The following is a 20,985-nucleotide window of genomic DNA, read 5'->3' as shown; positions in this document are numbered from 1 at the left end:
TAATATTTTATTCCATTTTATGTTTGGACTTTGGACAGACTTTGGTAATGTGCATGGCACAACAGAATTTAAAATAAAAGGTTAAGTAGCGTTTCCATTGTTAACTCATTTGCTCCCAAAGACGTATTTATACGTTTTTTTGTGTTTTTTTTTTTAAATGCTAGAGCATACAGAAGGCTTTGATGCAGCCTCTGAACTGAAGAAAACGTTTGAAGCACTGGTAGTTATTACAAAAACGTCCAGCAGGTGGCAGCAGAGTTAAGAGATTAGAAAAAAAACTAATTTCCCCACTTTTTTAAACAGCTTTGTGATGAAACTTAGCTATGTTCTAATGCTAATTGCTACAAAACTGAAACAGATGGAAGTATAGTTTTTTTTTCGTGATGAAATAAGAGATGCTAATCTTTCTTTTGTATCCTGTATATTCTGTGGGCCTTGCAAAAGCAGTCAAAAATCCAGTAAAGGGGGTTGCTTCAATGAAAATGGCTGGGAGTGAATGAGTTAATAGTCACACTACAATAACCATAGAGCGTGTTTTAAAAAAAAAAAAAAACAGCAGCAAACTGAGCCATGATTGGTCGTTACCTACTAACTCGGCACAGGTGATGTCATCTTCAGTCATCAGCAAGTGAAAAAAAGTCAGGCATTAATTGTACATGAAAAATAATAAAGTTATCAAATTAATTGTGGACAAAATATGAACTTTTTACTGCTGAAAACGGCTCAATTAGTCAAGTATCCCTTTAATAAGGATGTACTTTCCTTTCCCGCTATATAATTGCAGTTGGTCCCATGTGCAATATCACATATTTCATAAGAATGAAGACAAAATGTGCGTGCAGACAGTCTGGAGTTTAACTTTCATACCAGTTGAAGGTCACATTCACAGTCAGTCGTTAATTTTCATTTTTTTTTTTTCCCCCGCCGGCATGCGCATATCTCCACAAGGTATGCCTCAGAATTCCACCGATCACATTATTGATCAGCAGCGGGCGCTGATGGATTACCGAGGCGGACGCGCTGACAGGCATGTCCAATGGGGGCGAGCTGGGGGGGGGGGGGGGGGGGGGGGGGGGGGGTAGTTTAGCATCTCTCCAGTCAAGCCGACTGACACTCTCCCCCTCGCCTTTGCCTCCGCTGCCTCGCCGTCGCCCTGCTTCTGATCAGTCATTTTGACAGTGATACATACGTCTCCGCAGCGCGACGTTGGCTGGCTGACAAGAAATGCCAAAGAGCCCCAGAGAGTGGCGGAATGAGGGATTAAACAGAGAAAGGCACCCCCTTAAAAAGGAAATCAATATTTCCTCCCTCTGGAGACAGTGGGGCATGTGTAAAGATACTTGAGGCATTTTCTGACTATTTATACAGACAAAATGGTTTGAAAAGTTCACATAAGAACTCACATGATCGGTTGTCAGTATTACCACAGTGATGGAATATAAATAGCATATATTGTAAAAACATTCCATAAGGTTTTCTTTTGAATCCACTTTTAAACAGTTATGAGTTACCTGTTTAAAAAATTGTGATTAGTAATGTAATCCAAGTACCACAGTATTAAAGTAATGTCATTTCCATCCATCCATTTTCTTGACCGCTTATTCCTCACAAGGGTCGCGGGGGGCTGCTGGAGCCTATCTCAGCTGGCTCTGGGCAGTAGGCGGGGTACACCCTGGACTGGTTGCCAGCCAATCGCGGGGCAAGTAATGTAATTTGATTACTGTAAATTACTTTTGGATTACTTTAATACCTACGGAGCACCTAAAGTGACATGGCGAGGGGGAAAAAAGTGAAATATGTTTCTCACTACGATGATAAAGTTCATAAATCATAAATACATAAAAAAAAACATTTTCAAAAGCAAGTGGCAGCTTATTTAGTAGACTACAAGACGTCGCCATTTTAAATGTCTCTCAAACACAACATTATGGTGACGACTGGCATGTCTTTATAATAAAGCCCTAGGTGAATATATAACCAAACTATAACTACCACCATGGCCGTTTCTAGCTTCATGGGGGCCCGAGGCAAGATTCCATTTGGGGGCCCCTAGTTCGCCAAACTACAATAAAGAGATTCCTAATCCTTTAGATGGTCTCCTCAGGTACCACTTTATGAGCAAAATGGACTACAGTTCAAATTAAACATCTTAAGTTGACAGGCCTCTTTACGTCAATAAATAAAACAGCTTTCGAGTGTTTAGAAGTGTTTAATTTAAATAAAACAAAACAAACTATTTTAAAGTGCATCAAAGAAAACTAATTTAAAATAATGCTTATTTAACTTCAGTCTCACACTATCAGCGTAACAACTAATACTGTTTACTGGTCAGGAGATCGTGCAGAGGAAAGTTTTGAAACATTTGGATGGAAACCTGACTAAAGTTAGACAATTAGGAAAACTTGTCTCAGAATATTAAATGCAGTATTACTGATACTTTCAATTTGAAGCCGCTTATACTTCTCATAACTGTTTTTAATTTGACTTAACTGCAAACCTCATATGCCGAGTTTGTATTCCAAAATCCTGTCTCAACTCATGACTGTCACCTTCTTTTTGCTATCCTTGGCTGCCTTGCCACCGTTTCGCCAAGATGAGATTGAAAAATAGCCACTTAGCACAAGAGGCTGGCATGTGTTACGCAGGCTTTGAAGATGTTTGGGTAAACACAAAAAGTCGCTGCGAGAACACAAAAGGATGCCACCGCAGATGGGAACTAACCTTGTGCTGTTTTTTTCTATTTCTTTACACACTTGAACACACCTCCAGCATACCCGACTGGCTACATCGTCCCTTTCTCTCTCTCTCTCTCTCTCGTCTTCCCTTCCTCACTTCATCCTTTTATTCAGCATGTTCTGAGGATGCCACCAAAGCCTCTGAGGAGCGGCGAGTTAGTGTATTAAAGCAAATGTTGTCTCACAAAAAAAAAAAACGGTCATTCTCCTTTGAGCAGGAAATCCAAAGGCTGCGCAAAACTGTGCTTCAAAGCTGCCCGGAAAACTTCTCATGAAACGACTTTGATAGTCTGCTTCTAAAAGGGACTAGTGGGGGAACGTTCCCCCTTGTGTGTCTGCAGCCTTTCTTCTATTCCTTCACTATGACTAACTTTTCCCTTTGTTGTGTATTTAACAGCACTTTACACATGGAGAACATTTTTTCTTTAGTCGGCCATTGGGAAAATTACTCGTCAATTGCCTATGAATTGGTATCTATTAATTGCCTTTTAGGCAACCGAGTGGAAGGGAACGAGTTGTCTAGTCGATAACGGCGCAAGTGGAGAAGCTTCAGGCGAAACCTTTCACAGTTTAATGTAAAGTTGATTCCAATGAGTGAAACAAAAAAAGGATTGTACCTCGGAGCATTCGTGCTCCAAAGGTAGAAAATAACAGAGATGCAGAGGATCTTAGTTTATCTTCAATTTCTACGGCATTGGAACAAAACAAAATATATTAGCATCAATAAGAATAAATGGCAATTTAATAATTAATGACAGTAAACAGGAAGTCAATATTACTGAAGAGCTTACATGCTAATCTACGAGTTGTTGTTGTGACATTTTTCTGGGGTTGCCAAAAGTCACTTCATTTATTTATTTATTTATTTATTTATTTATTTATTTATTTTACACTGGATGCCCTACTACGGAAGTGCATTGCATTCACTTGGGGGAAAAAATATATTGTTTTTCTTTTTTTACTGTTTTGGATTTTTCCGACTTTTAAGTCAATTTTTTTTTGGGGGGGTGGGGGATTTTTTATTTTTTATTTTTTATTTTTTTTCCTTAAGAGATGTATTTATTTTGTTTGTTTTTGTTTTTGGAATATTTCTGTTATTTGAAATATCTGTCTTTTGCCATTTAAAAAAATCTATATTTTTTTTTGTATGTTTTAAGACCTTTTTTCTTCTCTGTTTTTCAGAATGTTTTCTTTCTGATTATCAGATTTTTTTTTTTTTATGTTTTTGGAATAAACTTTTTTGTTTTTGTTTTATTTTATTTTGGATTATTTCCTCTTTTTCAAACTATTTATTTATTTATTTATTTATTTATTTATTTATTTATTTTTCCGTGGGAGGAATGTTCCTGTTATTTGGATTTGTTTTGTGTTTGTGTTTGATATTTGTTTTATGACAGACAAAAACAAATCCCAAATATAATAATAAATTTTTTCGAATAACGGGAAAAAAAAAATTGTGTGTGTATATATATATATATATATATATATATATATATATATATATATATATATATATATATATATATATATACACACACACACACACACAATATTTTTCATGCTTTTGCAGAGAGCAATGAGATTGTTATGTTGACTGAACGTTGATAGTATTTGACCTTTTGAGCAAAACAGAAATACTTTGAATATGTTGGTCATTGGGAAATAAGAAAGACGGTATAAAGGAGTAGGAGAGCGTACATAAGAAGAAAAGAGACGTTAGATTGCTTGTTTAAATGTATGATTAGTTTGTTCAAGTTCAGACTGCAACTCAGATGGACTGTCACCCCTCCCCAAAAGCATCCCCCCCCCCCCCCCTCCCCCTCGCTCCTCCTAACAGCCCTGTCGGTGTGCCAGGGTGGGTGATTACCGACACTCTCCCCCAATTATGGGCTGATTATTCCGCTGCACTCTAATTGACTGGGGAGATATGCAAATGGGTGTCATTTGGGATGATAAAGGATGCGGGTGCTGGATGCCCCTTGCATTATTTAGCCTCGGCTGTACGCGGCGTGAAGGATGTGGCGTGTGCGTTAATTGCTGAGGAGAGAGAGGTTAAGCTGAACGAGCAGCTGAATTAGAAATGAGGAATTTTAGGTTCTTTATTTCTTTATTTTCCATGTTCCTTTCCTTCCATCTCTCTCGCACACTATTGATGTTGCATCGTTTTTTTTTTCGTTTTCTCGGGGTGGCATAGTGGCGGGATGCTATATGCTCGAATGCCATAAATAAATACAGTGAAACATGACAGAAAAATGTGCACATTGAAGTGACCGAAAGTAAAATGAAGTGAACGTGCTCCATGCTTTATAGCAGGGGTGTCCAAATTTTTTCATATGAGGGCCACATACAGAAAATCAGAAGGAACACAAGGGCCACATAATGTTATGAAGAGAAAATGTGTTTAGTCCTAAAAATTGTCCAAATAATATATTTGTGCTTTTGCATATTTAGAAAAATGCTACAGCATATAAACCAATTTATTTGTAATATGGCAGTAGGGTTATTATAGTTTTGGAATTTTTAATTTTAGTTTTTATTTTGTTTTGAGTTTTTTTATTTTTTTTTATTTAGTTAATTATTTTTCAGGGTGGTTCTGTTAGTTTTTTATTAGTTTTAGTTCTTTAATAAACGCTTAGTTTTAGTTTAGTTAGTTTTAGTATTTTTTTTTATGTGTATTACTTGTGCGCAACATTTAAAAAACATCATGGGCGCGACGTCATTATTCCAGTTTATATCAAAATAAATCTACTAAAAGTCACATTTAAAATCATCCACAAAGGCTCATGCATTAAATTAATTACAATGACTAAAACGAAGGACATTTTTGCTATAATTACAGTTTTATTTTAGTTAGTTTTGTAAACCTAAAATGTATCTTCAGTTAGTTTTCTTTTTTTTAAAAAAGCACCTTCGTTTTCTTTTATTTCGTTAACGAAATTTTTTTTTCAATTTCAGTTTTTTCGTTAGTTTTAGTTAACTAAAATAACCTTTAATAGCACCTGTGTTTTTCGACACCTTCCCTTCTTACTTTGACCACCTCCAAACATTTTTGTTTTTATTTTATTTGAACTGAGTCAAATGCCATTTTTAGCATATGTCGCGGGCCACTAAAAAATGAACGGGAGGGGCCGCAAATGGCCCCCGGGCCGTAGTTTGGACACCCCGCGCTTTGTGGCTGTTTCGGCGTGATCCACTGGCTAAGAACTGCTGCTACTAGCCGCTTGGCATATTATCAGGAAGAATCAGAAGAACTCAACACTAATCCCTCACCAGATTTGAGTGTCTTGGGGGTAATGGGGCCACACATTCAAAGTCGCCCACCCCGTATCACACTTCACAAGAGGCTTAAGCGTCTCGACACGTTTCACTCCGCTAGCCCGCTATCTTATAACAAACAATAACGGCTCGTGCCAAGGAGTTGCTGCTTACTTTTAAAAACAGATTATCTCCCAATCCTGAGTCCACAAAAACGTTTGACCTCCCCCCAGCAGCATTTCTTGACATTTCAATTGTTGCTTGCTTTTCCACTGCAGATGTTGCGCTATTGTTAAGAGATTGTTTGCGGTTTGTGAGCCAAAAACTTCTTCTTTTTTTTGTTTTTTCTACTTTTAAGACGCTCTTAACTTGTTGTTCTGAGTTTACAATACAGTCAGGAGAAAACATTGAAATAAACACGATATGCTGATTAATATAACATAACAATAATAATGCTGATGTTGCTGATGATGACGACGACGTTATGAATTATGCAGCAGAATCCTCCCGTTTCCATCCATCTCAGGGGGCAGCCATTTTCGCCACATATGTCGACTGAAAATGACATCACAGTTGCTCAGGGCTCAGGTAGCCTAATGACGAATCACAACCCATCTTGCAAAGGTCACATGGCCAGACTCAGAAAACAGGTAGATTATTAACTCATTCACTCCCAGCCATTTTCACAGAAGCAATCCCCTTCACCCACGGCTGTTTTACTGAATTTTGACTGATTTTACAAGACAGAATATTGTGTTCTATTGCTATAAAAACATGGAACCTATCAAAAGAAAGATTGAAATTTATTCTTTCATTAGTATAAAAACGTACATTTCTATCTGTTTCAGTTTTGCAGCTATTAGCATTAGAATATAGCTAAGTTTCATCATTATTCACAAATCTAATTAGAATTGTGAGCAATTGAGCTTTTTTTCCTACATGGCTCTGGTTGATCTCCCTTGCTCTGCTGCCACCTGCTGTCCGTTTGTGTAATAACTACTATTTCTTCAACCGTTCTTTGCAGTTGAGAGGCTGCATCAAAGCCCTCTGTATGCTCTAGCATAAAAAAAACAAAAAAACAAAAAAAACAAAACATAAATACGTCTTTAGGACACTTAAAACATTTAAAATAAGAACGTATTTTTACGTTTTTGGGAGCAAATTAGTTAATGGTAATTATTCATGTACATGATAAAAAATAAAATTGTGTTTCTGTTCAATCACTGATAGTATAGTGCTTCACTAAGTTGGCCTACATGCAGGCATTGTCAGCCATGATAACTTGTTAGGTTGTAAGCAGTATAGACAAGGAATGTTTCCGATACTTTTGTAAATATTGCCCCAAATCACCATTTTCTCCATTTTCAACCCCTGTTGTAGAAATGCAATACATCATATGGAGAGGTATCCCTAATATTTTGACCCAGCCAAAGAAACTAACCAAAATATAGAAACAGTTCGACAGATCTACATCAATACTAACTACAACCACAATAATAACTAGCAAATTGTTGACAGTCAAAATCAATCAAAACTTGCTTCAGGCTTTTTTTTTTTAATACATTTTTCAACTTGTGCTCAGCAGATTTTGTTCGCTTTTTTTGATTAGGGGTGTGTAGACTTTTTTTTTTATATCCGTGTATGAAATCATGTTTACATACAGCAATGTAAAAGCTGTTATCAAACACACGCACACATTCTGCAGCATGCTGCCACTGTCCTTAAAATGTTGAACAAGTTCAATAAGCATCAGTTAGTTGCCGTATCGCCTCCAAATGTTTCATAACAAAACAGCTGAATGGCATTAAAACATAAATTTATAGATAATGTGGAAGTGATGTAAAAATGCCATCCAGTTTGTTTTTTTTTCCTCTCTCTCTTTTTCCACTTAATAGCACTTAGTGAAGGCAAGTTCAGTTGGTGCTCTACAGGGGTGTTGCATTAAAAACCTTCTACACGCACACACGCATTAAGAATTCCATTCGGATTCATTTGCATGGCCTTTTATTTGGATTTTGCCTCAGACGACAGTTGGGGTGGGGTGGGGGGGGGATGAATAAACATCTTTATGTAATAGCCTTTCCCTTCAGTCTCCACAGCACCGTAAAGATGGAAAGCGCGGCGTCCGGAGCCGACAAATGTGTGCATTGCTGCAATGAGCTGAGTTGTCCCTCAGGCCTGCCGAGCGTAGCTATTGGACTTAATTACAGTTCACATCATCATATTTACCCAGAGAAGAGAAACAAAAGAATAAAGCTCACCTCTGTGCGCGCAGAGGTCTTATTTCTCTCCATATATTGAGTACCACAGTGTGTATGTAACATTATAATGTGCTTTTACTTTTGACCCAGACAAAACAGGTCCTATGGATACATAAAAAGAGAGCAGTGGTAATATAAACTCTGGAAAAGTTTTCATCAGTAGCTGCAGTAGAAGGCAATGCAATGTTTTGTTTTTTTGTTTTTTCTGTATTCATATAGACATCCGACCTGCAACATGCCACTTGTACATTGTTGTACATATTGTTAAATCAACAAGTACATTATTTAGACAATGTTGTTTCATCAGTTTGCTTTTATGCACCACCATATGGCAGCTTGGAACTACCATTATAGAATAAACATTTTTGACTGGCAAATACATTAAAACATATTTGCGGATATGTTTATTTATGTCTATTTAAATGCAATACTAAAAAAAAAAATTACAATAAATAAATAAATAACATGCCATGCATGTCTTTGGAATGTGGGAGGAGACCAACGCGGGCACGGGGAGAACATGCAAACTCCACCCAGGAAGGGCGGAGCCTGGACTCGAACCAGAGTCCTCAGAACTGGGAGGCGGATGTGCTAACCAGTCAACCACCGTGCCGCCCTCATTGATTCCCATGAATTATTAATAATAACATATACAGTAAAGGTAATTTGAGAAAATGTGTTAGTTGTGTATCAAAATGCATTAATCAGTACCGAAGAAATTGCTCTCACTTTCAAAAAAGTTGGTGACCCTATCCTCTATTGTAGGGGCGTCCAAACTACGGCCCGGGGGCCATTTGCGGCCCACCGTCCACTTTTTAGTGGCCCGAGACATTTGCTAAAAATGGCATTTGACTCAGTTCAAATAAAAAAAATTAAAAAAAATTGTTTGGAGATGATCAAAGTAAGAAGGGAAGATGTTGAAAAACACGTGCTATTAAAGTTTATTTTAGTTAACTAAAACTAACAAAAAAACTAAAATTCATAAAACAATTTCGTTTATGAAATAAAATAAAAACCAAGATGCTTTTAAAAAAATAAAACTAACTGAAACTACATTTTATGTTTACAAAAATAACTAAAATACAACAAAATAAATGCACAAATAATACACATAAAAAAAATTAAAAAAAATAATACTGAAACTAACTAAACTTAAACTAAGCATTTATTAAAGAAATAAAACTAATAAAAAAACTAACAGAACCACTCTGAAAACTAAAACTAACTAAATTTAAAAAAAACAAAACTCAAAACTAAATATAAAAACTAAAATGAAAAATTCCAAAACTATAATAACTCTACTTCCATATTACAAATAAATTGGTTTATATACTGTAGCATTTTTCTAAATATACACAAATAAAAAATTTTGTACAATTTTTATTACTAAACACAATTTCTCTTCATTACATTATTGGCCCTTGCGTCCTTCTGATTATCTGTATGTGGCCCTCAAATAAAAAAAGTTTGGACACCCCTGCTCTATTGGGTTGAGATCAGGTAACCGATCAGCCCATTGAAAAATGTTCCGTTAATTTCCCTTTAATTAGTCTCATTTAACGAAAGACAATGATTGCAAAATCCATTTTGCATATCCCGCCATTGCTCAAATACTTCTGGGCCATATTGTACATTTGTCTTTGGCACTCTAAACCGTAAATGGAGCAGATTGTGCAATATGCATCTAAATCCCGAACTGTTTGGCACGGAGATCTGTCAACCGTTACCCCCCTCCACATACCGCTACTTGCGCACACACGGGTCTCATCTGTCCCCCTTGGCTGCATCAGCAGCCAAGCACGTCTCACTGTGACAGGCCAGCCGCGTTGTGTGTCTGTCTGTCGCACACGCGCACACACAGGCATCGCAGACAGGTGCCAATGCCAGCAAGGTGAAGGGTCACGAGCAACTGCCTCTCCAATGTTGTGTGAAATGTGTCGATGGAAGTCTTGGGCCATTATGTACACGCTGTGCGGGGGTGTGTATGTGTGTTGGGGGCGTCGGCCATCCCAAAGTAACTTGTTATTATCACCTCAATATTTTTCTTATTATGACAATTACATGCTCCAGGAGTGAATTAAGCGGTACAGGACGGCAAGCAGGAGAGGTTGACAGCTATTTGGAGACTCAATGCACAGAGCAATTTGCGAGCCTTGGAGCCAAACAAATTGGATTTGGGCCACTTTTGGATCGGGGCTGCCCGATTGTCGGGCGTTTTGGATGCGACAACCGCGTGTCTGTTTGGCTGCTTAGCTGGTTGGCTGGCTCGCTTGTGTGACTGCGGTCGACACAAAACTCTGTGGCCCGTGACGAGAATTAAACGGAAAGTACAGGAAGGGTGCGGGCTTGGAAAATAGGGATAGACCGATTATCAGCTGGGACGATTATCGGCACCGATATTAAGCATTTTGACAAATATCGGCATCGGCCATTTTGAAGAATCATATGGCCGATAATAGATCCATTTAAAAAAAAAAACAAAAAAAAAAAACTTAATTTCAGGGAACTCATTTAAATTTATTTTTTTATTTATTTATTTAAAATTTCAGAGATGCTGCTGACCCTGAGAACTCTCTGCACCATCTGTTTTTGTTTGAAATTAAAACTAAGATAATTTAAAAAATAAATAAAATACTTCAAATATATTGAAATACTTTATTTAGTTTAAAAAACAATTGTTTGTTTTTATTTAACTTTTGAAAACATGCCACTGCACCTGAGAGATCCTGGGACTTGTTAGATTTTAAAAACAAAGATGTCTGTTAACTAAGATTTAAAAAAAAAAAAAAAAAAAAAATCCAATATTTTACTATCCCTAAAAGTTGCTCAATAAGTATATACTTTAAAAATAAATAAATAAAAAAAACTGGAGTTTGTATTTTTTCCAAATTTTGATGCCAATATTTTCCCTTTTTAGTGAAAATTAATATCGGCTCCAAATATCGGGTATCGGCATCATTGACTACTAATAATCGGCATCGGTATCGGCCCTGAAAAAGCCATATCGGTCTATCTCTATTGGAAAACATATTAAACGAAAATGAGCGTTGTAATTTTTTTTATGGTGGTGTTTCACGAATATAATGGCCGTATTTGGAATGGGCATTTATATAGTCAAAGGGTGTTAAGGTTTACCACCCTTTTATCGTATCAGTGCTGCTACTTTTTTTTTTTTTTTTGGTCTTGGGCCACACAGCTGTGCTCAAGTGTGTGTATAATCCAAACGAGCCACTAAACAAATTACTGATAGGCATTTTCCCAGCCCCGAAACTGCCACTGGAAAAGCTGGCAACAGCACCCAATTAGGCGGAATGCAATTATTCCCATCCATTCACATGATTAGCCCATGGGTTAACAACCTAGCTACGCGGCGGCGCTAGTTCGCCGTTGCTGTATTTGGAAAAGCCATCACCATGGATACGCTGGCTGTCATGGTAACCTGTTGTGGAAGAAAACATTGAGCTGGTGATTAGAAAAAATAACGTGTCTTTTTAGAACCGTTAGGACCCTCTTAACCTTGTTGGAGGGACTTAATATCGCTAGTTTCCTAAGCGCATTCTGTCAAATGTCATTTCTTTAGGTACATAATAAATATCGCAATAATATCGAGATCGCTATATTCAGCATAATTTGCCAATCTCATGCAGCCCTAACATCAATGTTGCTCAATGACCAATCACAGGTCAGCTTCAGAAAACAGGTGAGCTGTGATTGGCCGTTGCCTGAGTCTCGCAACTGTGATGTCATCAGTCGACAGCAAGCGGCAAAATGGCCGTCCACTGAGATGGAGAAAAACGGCTGGATTTTGCTTCATAACTCATATTCCACAAATGTAATATTAATCAGAATGTCGAGTTTAGACTAGTGAGGTCACATATTATGGTCGAAAAATGTTGAAGGTTGACTTCCACTGCTTTAGACGGTTGCTCGCTCTGCTCGCACAACCGGCTGACCTGATTGGCTGGGACAGGGAGTTGGTAACAAGACAGGAAAAGAGGGGAGTGTTAAGTCAAACGAGGTTAATGACGCCAGGCGACAGGCTGGCAGAGTGGGCGGGCACTCATTACAGTGGCATGATGGGAAACAAAAGCTTTTTTGTTTGGCTGCTGAGATCGCATTAACCGCAACAAGCACACGCGGACCGACAGGCGCTTCTGTTAAAACAGAAACGACACGGATACATGAACACACAACAAGTCCTTGCGTTGAATCACAGCCAATGCACTTGAAACAGTTGCCTCATGTTGATCGCAGGGATTCGGAACTGGAGCTTCTCGCACATCATTCTTACAGATGAGGCTGCCTTTTAAAGAAAAAAAATTAGTTGGGACGTTTACGTAATATTTAGAATTTAATAACCCGGGTATGAGAAGTGTCAAGTGTACTTAGATATGGTATGCTAACTTTGCTGACAATTACAATTATAAAACTAGGACAGCAAAAGGCATTGGCCAGCATTAGATTCTGACAGTAGGATAATCTTGAGCAAAGTATTGTGATATTAAAATTACAGCTCTAAATGTGCTTTATGATAAATACTTGTGTTCATAAAAACAGCATTTTTTTCCCATTGATCAAAATCTTTTTTTGTTTTTAATGAAAATAGAGAATGTTTAATACATTAATATATATGCACCATGCAATATTAAAATAAATAAATAAATAAAATAGTTCTTCTGCTTTAATTGTGGGAATGCATTCCCACATGTTATTGTGATTTTTATTCTCCACACTTTTTTGCCGCCTGACAACTCCCACTTAATACTTCCAATTAACATTGTTCAAATTTCAACTAGCTTCAAAAATTCACGCATCCCGGGGAATATGTCATCTAATTCCACATTACTTACAATATTTAACATTTAATATCAAGTTTTCCCCATTCATTTTCAATGGGACAGACATTGAACTTTTACTAAGTATCACTTTCCACGCCCACTTCCATACATATAACTTATCATCATTACTAAAAATTTATATATAATATAATTTATATATAATTTAATTTTACATCATTAAAATTTCATAATTTATCTCTCAATTGGCTTCATAACCATTCCACATGCATTCAAATCTCAGCATTCAGCTTTCAGCATTCCCACGCAATTTCTCCAGAAATTGCACTGAGTCTCGTTGTTCTTCGTGTTCCATCACTGAATGGAGCTATTTTTAAAATCCACTTTTGGGCTACTCATGTTGTTCTTGGGGCTAACTAGTACACACTGGCCCATTTTCATTTATTATTTATTTATTTATGACAATGCACATTTATCAACATAGCCAAAGAAGCATCCATGTATGTATGCATGCTGGAATTAGCGTTGTGGCTAATGCGCTGCGTGGCATGCGTATAACAAGTTACTGTCATTTGTGCTAGTGCTAGTTTTGTTACTGTCATTGTACGCTCAATGATGGCATGAACACTGACTGAAAAGATGTAGTAATTTGCCAAAGATGTATTAATTTGCAGCGCTTGTTATTGACTATTGCTACATTGTACAATATTTTTGGAGAAAAGGCGATGACAAACTGCTCGGCCGCTGACACGTTTGTGGTCTCTGGTGGGATCAGACTGCAAGGTCACCGGGCCTGTCACATCAGCTGACATTCACCCGCTATGCTTCCTCTTCTTCCCTCAGCGAGTTACTAGCCAGGAAACCGGGAGGGTCACTCACAGGTGACTTCCCCTTCGTTTTTGACTTACAGCTCAGGCTCAGCTGCCAGTCAGAAAATCTGTGCACGTGTGCTTCAAGTGTGTTTGTGTGTTTGGGGGGCAGCCGTCAAATCTCATCCCGTCCGGCCCTCTCTCACATTCGCTGTTCTGTTGCCGCTCACCTTCCACACGCTTATGCAACGAGACTTCCTTCAGCTGTATTGATGGGGATTCCCTGGATTGAGATCAAAGCACTACTAAAGACATTTTTGAAGCCCTTTCCAATGATTGGTTGGTGTTACGTTTGTGTCTGTTTCTGTGAATGTAATTTAATTGATATAAATAAGGGAGACCGGGGCTAGTTAATTGTTTAACTTGATATATTTTGAAACCTGCATCGACAAATTCTCGCAGCAAATCATGTGGACTCGTTAGAGGCATCATCTCATGCCAGAGCAAAAAGGAGCCAACTTGGTAGTTTGTGGCAACTTTTCTCAGTCATTTTGGGGTTTGTTGTCACGGGCCAATGAAAAATGCACTTCTGGCAACGCTGTTTACGTATGCCAGAATTGTTCTTCAGATGATGAGTCTGAAGAGTGAGGAAATTAGTTTGCCAGGTTTTGTTCATTTGTTTAAAATTGGATTTTCCAGTTGTTGGTATAACTGACGTATAAGTTTCATGATGAACCATACAGCCATTAACCGAAATGTTTTATTTAAATATATATATATATATATATATATATATATATATATATATATTAGGGGTGTTAAAAAAAATCGATTCGGCGATATATCGCGATACTACATCGCACGATTCTCGAATCGATTCAATAATAGGCAAAATCGATTTTTTTTTATTTATTTTTTTTTATTTATTTTTTTAGGATTCACACCTTGAGCATGGAAGAATGTTATATGAACGGAACATTAAGCCTTAATATTTTATTTTAATGCTGTTTAAACATGAAACAGATTACAACCTCTATAAGACTGAAATTTCAGATAAATAAATAATACATTTTCATATAAATCTTACACTCTACAAGCTTACTGATTAGTATTTTCTAAATTTGAATGAAAAAAAATCGCAACAATCGACTTATAAATTCGTATCGGGATTAATCGGTATCGAATCGAATCGTGACCTGTGAATCGTGATACGAATCGAATCGTCAGGTACTAGGCAATTCACACCCCTAATATATATATATATATATATATATATATATATATATTATTCAATTTATTCTCAAATTTCCAGTTTAAGGGAAGCAAAACTATGCTTGACTTACATGCCAGCAGGACTTTAATCTTTTTAATAATATTTAAACTATATTGACTATGACTACGACTATGGTACAGCTTTAAGAATAATGATAAACAATTTCTAAAACAGTAAAAACTAAAAACAAAAAAAACAAACAAAAAAAAAAGGTCTTTCCTATGTATACATTTTGTTCACATATGATGTGTTGATTCCAAGAAATATACAAAAGTATAAAAACTGATACAACCAGCTGCGGTCTTCCCAAATGTGGCATCAAGCCTCCATGGTGTCGCAATCTCATCTTAAACAAGATTGAATGCATTTGTAATCGTTTTCTTTTCCAGGACCTGTCTGGCTCGATAGATGACCTCCCAACGGGGACGGAGGCTGGTCTGGGATCAGCGGTCAGCAGCAGCAGTAATAACCAAGCAGAGCCGGCAGGCGCCAGCACCCAGCGACAGTCTCCTTTCTCCCCCCACGCCTCGCCACACCTTCACAGCCAGAGGAGCGGACCTTCGCCCTCCCCTGTGGGCTCCCCCGCAGGCTCGACGCAGTCCCGTTCGGGCTCCGGGCCCATCTCCCCAGCCAGCGGCCCCGCTGCCGGCGCCAACGCACCAGGTAAAGCTGCCGAACTCACACTTTGGTCTACAGTCACACCTCGGTTTTCGAACATAATCCGTTGCAGAAGGCTGTTCCAAAAGCGAATTGTTCGAAATGCGAAACAATTTACACAAATTAAATTAGCGCAGTTGAGCTAGCGTCATTTAGAACATCACTTCCGGTTCGCGCTCTTATTGTGACACTTCCGCTTTCGGGCTTAGCAGCGCAACATCAACTTACGAGTGCGATGTGGTAACGTGCAGATGAGGAAACGCCGCCCAAACATTCGTAACAAACATTTTAGAAGGAGCAAGCTATAGCTGATTCTGGCAAGAAGGTTACAGACAAGAAATAAGGACAACAGGACCCACCAGTCATTGACGCACACGCTAGCTAGCGCCAGACTTCCTGCTGCTATCGCTGCTGGCGTAGACTGATTCTGTTCAAGCGGCCACGCGCACGAACGCGAGGGGAAGTTGTGTCACGTGAACTCGCTTTCCAAAATTTGTGTTTAGGTCATTTTTCTGCCACTAGATGGCATAATTGCATTTGTAAGACGTTGTTGACAGCTTTTCTTTCCCCTTAATTAGCAGCAGTGTTTATTATTAACGCCAAAGCTATTTTTAGCACAAACGCCGGCCGCCCGATTGCCACTAAAAAAAAAGTGCTATCACGTACCTCAAAAGAGGAGAAAATAGTGCCACGACTGTTTTGTCCCAGGAAAGAAGTGGAAGTAGTTGCTGCCGCCCACTTTTTGTTGATTCGCTAAAGTGCTCCACTTCCTTGTTCAGCAAGGGACACGCCTCCTCCGCTCCGGTGTGCACGAAAGCAAAAACTAACTACAATCTAAAAACAATTCACATTTATTGGTTGGTTTGCCAAATTATAATAGTAGTATCGGACATCCCTGATCATAAATGTATTTTTTATTTTTTGCTTTGTAAGTTAGTGATTATTCAAAACTGCACGTCTCGTGTGTCGACCTGTGACGGCGGATGAGCGTGAGTGAGAATTTGAGACGTGGCCTCCCTCATCATCCGGCCACCTCTCTGCCCCGGCGAGCGCTTGAGCGACGTATCGGCGCGCCTCAGAGCTGTCATTCAATGTGATGAGGCGGGGCAAAATGTCTTGAGTGAGACGCTGATGTCAGGCCTCCCCCTCCCCCCCCCCCCCCCCCCCCCCCCCCCCCCTCCCCCTTCCTTACCAGCGTGATTGACGCTAATGAAAAGCGGGACAGTAGTTTTGCCGGCAAAAGCTCTCGCCGACAATCGTGCCGAGAATCCCGATGGAGGTTGGGCGAAGACGGGGAGCGAAGCCGATGGTGATGAATAAGAAAATATTTGAAAGTATTCCGTGTGCCAAATAAATGGTGATAAAGTGCGGAGCAGTGCGTAACATTTGGCGGCTTTACTTGCACTCACTTTGAATTAGATCAATGCCCAGCCAGCCTGGGAGAGACACGCAGGAGAACTAATGTGGTTAGCACATATCTGATTACCAAAGCCTCCACATTCTAACATTCTTCATCACATGTTAAGACACTTTCATTAATGCGCTTGCTGGAGTTGCTGCAACGGGGAGAGAAAGACCGCGCGTGTGCGTAATCCTCTTCATCATTCAGTTTTATGAACAACAACGTCCACTAAATCAACAAAACATTAATAAGCGACTTAATTAGTGAGTGTAACAAATTGTTTTGAAGCTGCATTACTGACTGCGTCAGTTGCGGAAAAGTCATCGCAACATGTCTCGTGGCCCCGTTTCACTGTTTTATTAATCTTACTGCCGTACGAGCGGTCGCGCCGGCTGGCTCGCTCATGATGGATTACGGCTTTGCAATGAATTTACACTGATGATGTGGATATTTTGACAGTTTTTGTCTGATTAGACGCCGTTGTTGCTGTGCTTGAAATGCCAACAAGTCGTATTATCCCATGTTTTTGTTAATTACGCTCCAACTCTTCCGGTAAGAAACACAAAAGTGGCAACTTGTGTTCTCAGAGATGCCAAGTGGAAATCTGAGATGTTTGTCAGACATGTAAGGCCAGGTATCAGCACGACACTGTTACATATTAAAAAAAAACACACAGAGTTCACCCAGCAACACTTTATTCCGTTCCACTTTATTAACTCATTCAAACTCAAAAACGGGTAAACACGTTTTTTTAATACTTTGTCCTTCACTCCCAAAAACGTATTTACATAATTTTTATTTATTTTTTTTAATGTAAGAGCATAGTGAATGCTTTGATGCAGCTTCTGACACGAAGAGGTGGCTTCAAGCAATGGTAGCTATTCCAAAAAAAAAGAAAAAAACGGCCAGCAGGTGGAAGCAGAGTATAAAAGATCAGTCATTGGCAGTGTCATTGTATCTGTTTCACTGCCATTGACGGAAAAAGACGTCAAATGATGCATTTTTTTGCTGGTCTGGCAATGACTGTGTTAATAACTAAAAAAAAAAAAAAAATGTTGCAACATGCTCTTTTTGTCATTGTTTTCACCAGGAGATTAAATTTAGCTATATTCTAATGCTAAATCCTGAGAAATGGAAACAGATACAAACATACTTTTTTTTTTGTCTTGATGAAAAAGGAGACTCTAATCTTTCTTTTGGTAGGTTCCATGTTTTTATAGCAATAGAACACAATATTCTGTGGGCCTTGCAAAATCAGTCAAAATCCAGTAAAACAGCGGGGAGCGCGTTAAGTTGAGCATCACTTTTAGGCATTTTGTTAACTCATTCACTGCCATTGACGGAAAAAGACGTCAAATGATGCATTTTTTTGCTGGTCTGGCAATGACTGTGTTAATAACTAAAAAAAAAAAAAAAAAAACATCAAAGTGGCCCTTGCAGCTTTCTATTTTTCTGTATGTGGCCCTCAGAGGAAAAAGTTTGGACACCCCTGCTGTACATTATATCAATAATTTATAATTGCTTCATTGATTTTTACCATGTTGAACTCATTCACTGCCATTGACGGAAAAAGACGTCAAATGATGCATTTTTTTGCTGGTCTGGCAATGACTGTGTTAATAACTAAAAAAAAAAAAAAAAAAACATCAAAGTGGCCCTTGCAGCTTTCTATTTTTCTGTATGTGGCCCTCAGAGGAAAAAGTTTGGACACCCCTGCTGTACATTATATCAATAATTTATAATTGCTTCATTGATTTTTACCATGTTGAACTCATTCACTGCCATTGACGGAAAAAGACGTCAAATGATGCATTTTTTTGCTGGTCTGGCAATGAATGTGTTAAATTAAATTAAATTAAATTAAATTAAATTAAATTGAGAAAGGGTTGTACAGTCATTAAAACTGTAATTTATTGTGTGGGGGTTCGATGTTAAACTAGATGAGGGAAAGTTAGCCGTAGGTCAAACAGCATTAGCCGGCAGACGTACAATTGACCAATGGTATAATTAGCTGTCTACATGAGAGGCTAGCATCATCTCTGGAATGTATAAAATATTCCATAGTCAAAGCATAAATGTCAGGGGTTTTTTTTACATTTATGGAGGCCATGTTAAGTCTCCCAAGCATTTAAGCACCAGCGGGATGTTGTCAGCCTCTCTCAGCGCTCTGATGCGACACGTCACACGGCTGAGCTCTCACAGGACGACACGCGCCACGGCAGCGGTCAGGGAGCAATTTCATCATGTCATCCTTTCACCTGGCTGTCAAACACCTACACACAATATATTTGAAAAATAACAGCGCAGCCAGGCATGGTTGCACATACAAATCACTTCTAAATGCTCGCTTGCCGGGACGTGACTCTGCGATGGAGGCGCAGTCACAGAGGCGAGCAAGCGGAGGACTGACATATTGCCACGCTATCACGCAGCCGTACGCTTTACACAAATCTATCAAGGCATGCCTGTGATTGCCCCCTTCTTTGCGTTTCTCTCTCTCTCTCTCTCTCTTCTCCAGCCTCTCCATGAAGAATATCCAATACACTCCAACGTTATCCGGCCCTCGCCTTGCTCTCCTGGAGCCAAAAAGGCACACACTGGGCCAAATAGATTTTCCTGTTGCGCCAGATTTGTGACAATCGAGCAGAAATCACATTGCTCAACCGCCAACCTCCTCGCAAGTATCCACGTTGCAAAAACAGGCGCCATTTCTCCGTCGGACGTAAACGCCTTTCTTCACTTTGACTCGTGTCATTTGAATGATTTTCCTCTTTTCGTGAAACATTGGAGAGAAGGCGAGGAGACATTTGACTCTCATCCAGATGAATTTAAAGTGGAATGAAGCGCCCAAGTTGGGATGCGTGAAAGGCGTCAAAGAGGCAAAAAGCTAGTTGTGTAAATGGCAGCTACATCAATCAAAGATGTTTTTTTTTTTTTTTGTATATGTTGGTAGTACCATACATAGCATACAAAAAAAAAAAATAGAAAACCATATAAATACGTCTTTGGGACACTTGAAACATTTAAAATAGGACGTATTTAGACGTTTTTGGGAGCAAATGAGTTAAAAAGCATTAAAAGTCATTAAATAGATTTTGCTCAAATTAGGGCCTTAAATGGCATTAAAACATTAAATATGATGTCCAGAGTCATTAAAATTTAAATACACCTGATGTAAAAATGTTATTTTACAGAAAACATGCAAATTGTTGATAACGCCGTCAGTTAAATGACTTCCCCGAGCACGGACGGAAACTCATTTGCAAGCGGCAAAATCTCCAAGTGGGAAAACGCGCCACGGGAATGCTCATCCAAACTTATTTTGCTTCTGTTAGGGTGCAAGTTATTACAAGAAGGTTGTGGGAGAGAGTAGGGGGGGTTGAATTTTGATGCAGTGTGAAGGGAGCGGAACGGATTTTATTTTTTATTTTTTTATTTTTGCCTGGTCGCACCACTCCCAAAGAGCCTGCATGGGAACACCGCCTGTGGCACTCCCTGTCCCTCTCTCGGCCTCATATTACTTTCATCACGCTCGCTCTCGCTCTCTTGTGTCTCACTTTCCCTCGCATCCGACCCTCGACCCTCCCCCACTTTTGTGTTTGTATTCGCTGGGAGCATTGCTGCGGTGCTGGCCTCCCGCCGAGGAACCGGGCCCATTTTTTTCCATCGCCGTTCTCGCCTTGTAATTCCTCCTGCCAGCTCTCTTTTCCCTCTTCTGTCCTTCTGTTTTATCTTCTTCCTCCCTTTCCCATCTGCACATTAAAACCTCCCACCATCCCAATCTTCCCCTTTCTCCG

The 20,985-nt window shown here is 39.0% G+C and overlaps 1 protein-coding gene across 3 annotated transcripts in view; it reads left to right on the top strand.

Moving 5' to 3' along the window:
* Nucleotides 1–20,985, top strand: part of arid1b (AT-rich interactive domain 1B) — a 199,961-nt gene that overhangs the window by 121,827 nt on the left and 57,149 nt on the right. For all 3 annotated transcript variants that reach the window (XM_077540057.1, XM_077540056.1, XM_077540055.1), the window contains exon 5: nucleotides 15,519–15,792. In XM_077540057.1, coding sequence (XP_077396183.1) covers nucleotides 15,519–15,792 — 274 coding nt within the window. The remainder of the gene's footprint in view (nucleotides 1–15,518; nucleotides 15,793–20,985) is intronic.

The sequence above is a fragment of the Festucalex cinctus genome, chromosome 12 (genome assembly GCF_051991245.1).
Source record: "Festucalex cinctus isolate MCC-2025b chromosome 12, RoL_Fcin_1.0, whole genome shotgun sequence".
NCBI classification, from domain to species: Eukaryota; Metazoa; Chordata; class Actinopteri; order Syngnathiformes; family Syngnathidae; genus Festucalex; species Festucalex cinctus.
The sequence above is the reverse complement of the archived record's forward strand: the minus strand, read 5'-3'. Positions and strand labels throughout refer to the sequence as shown.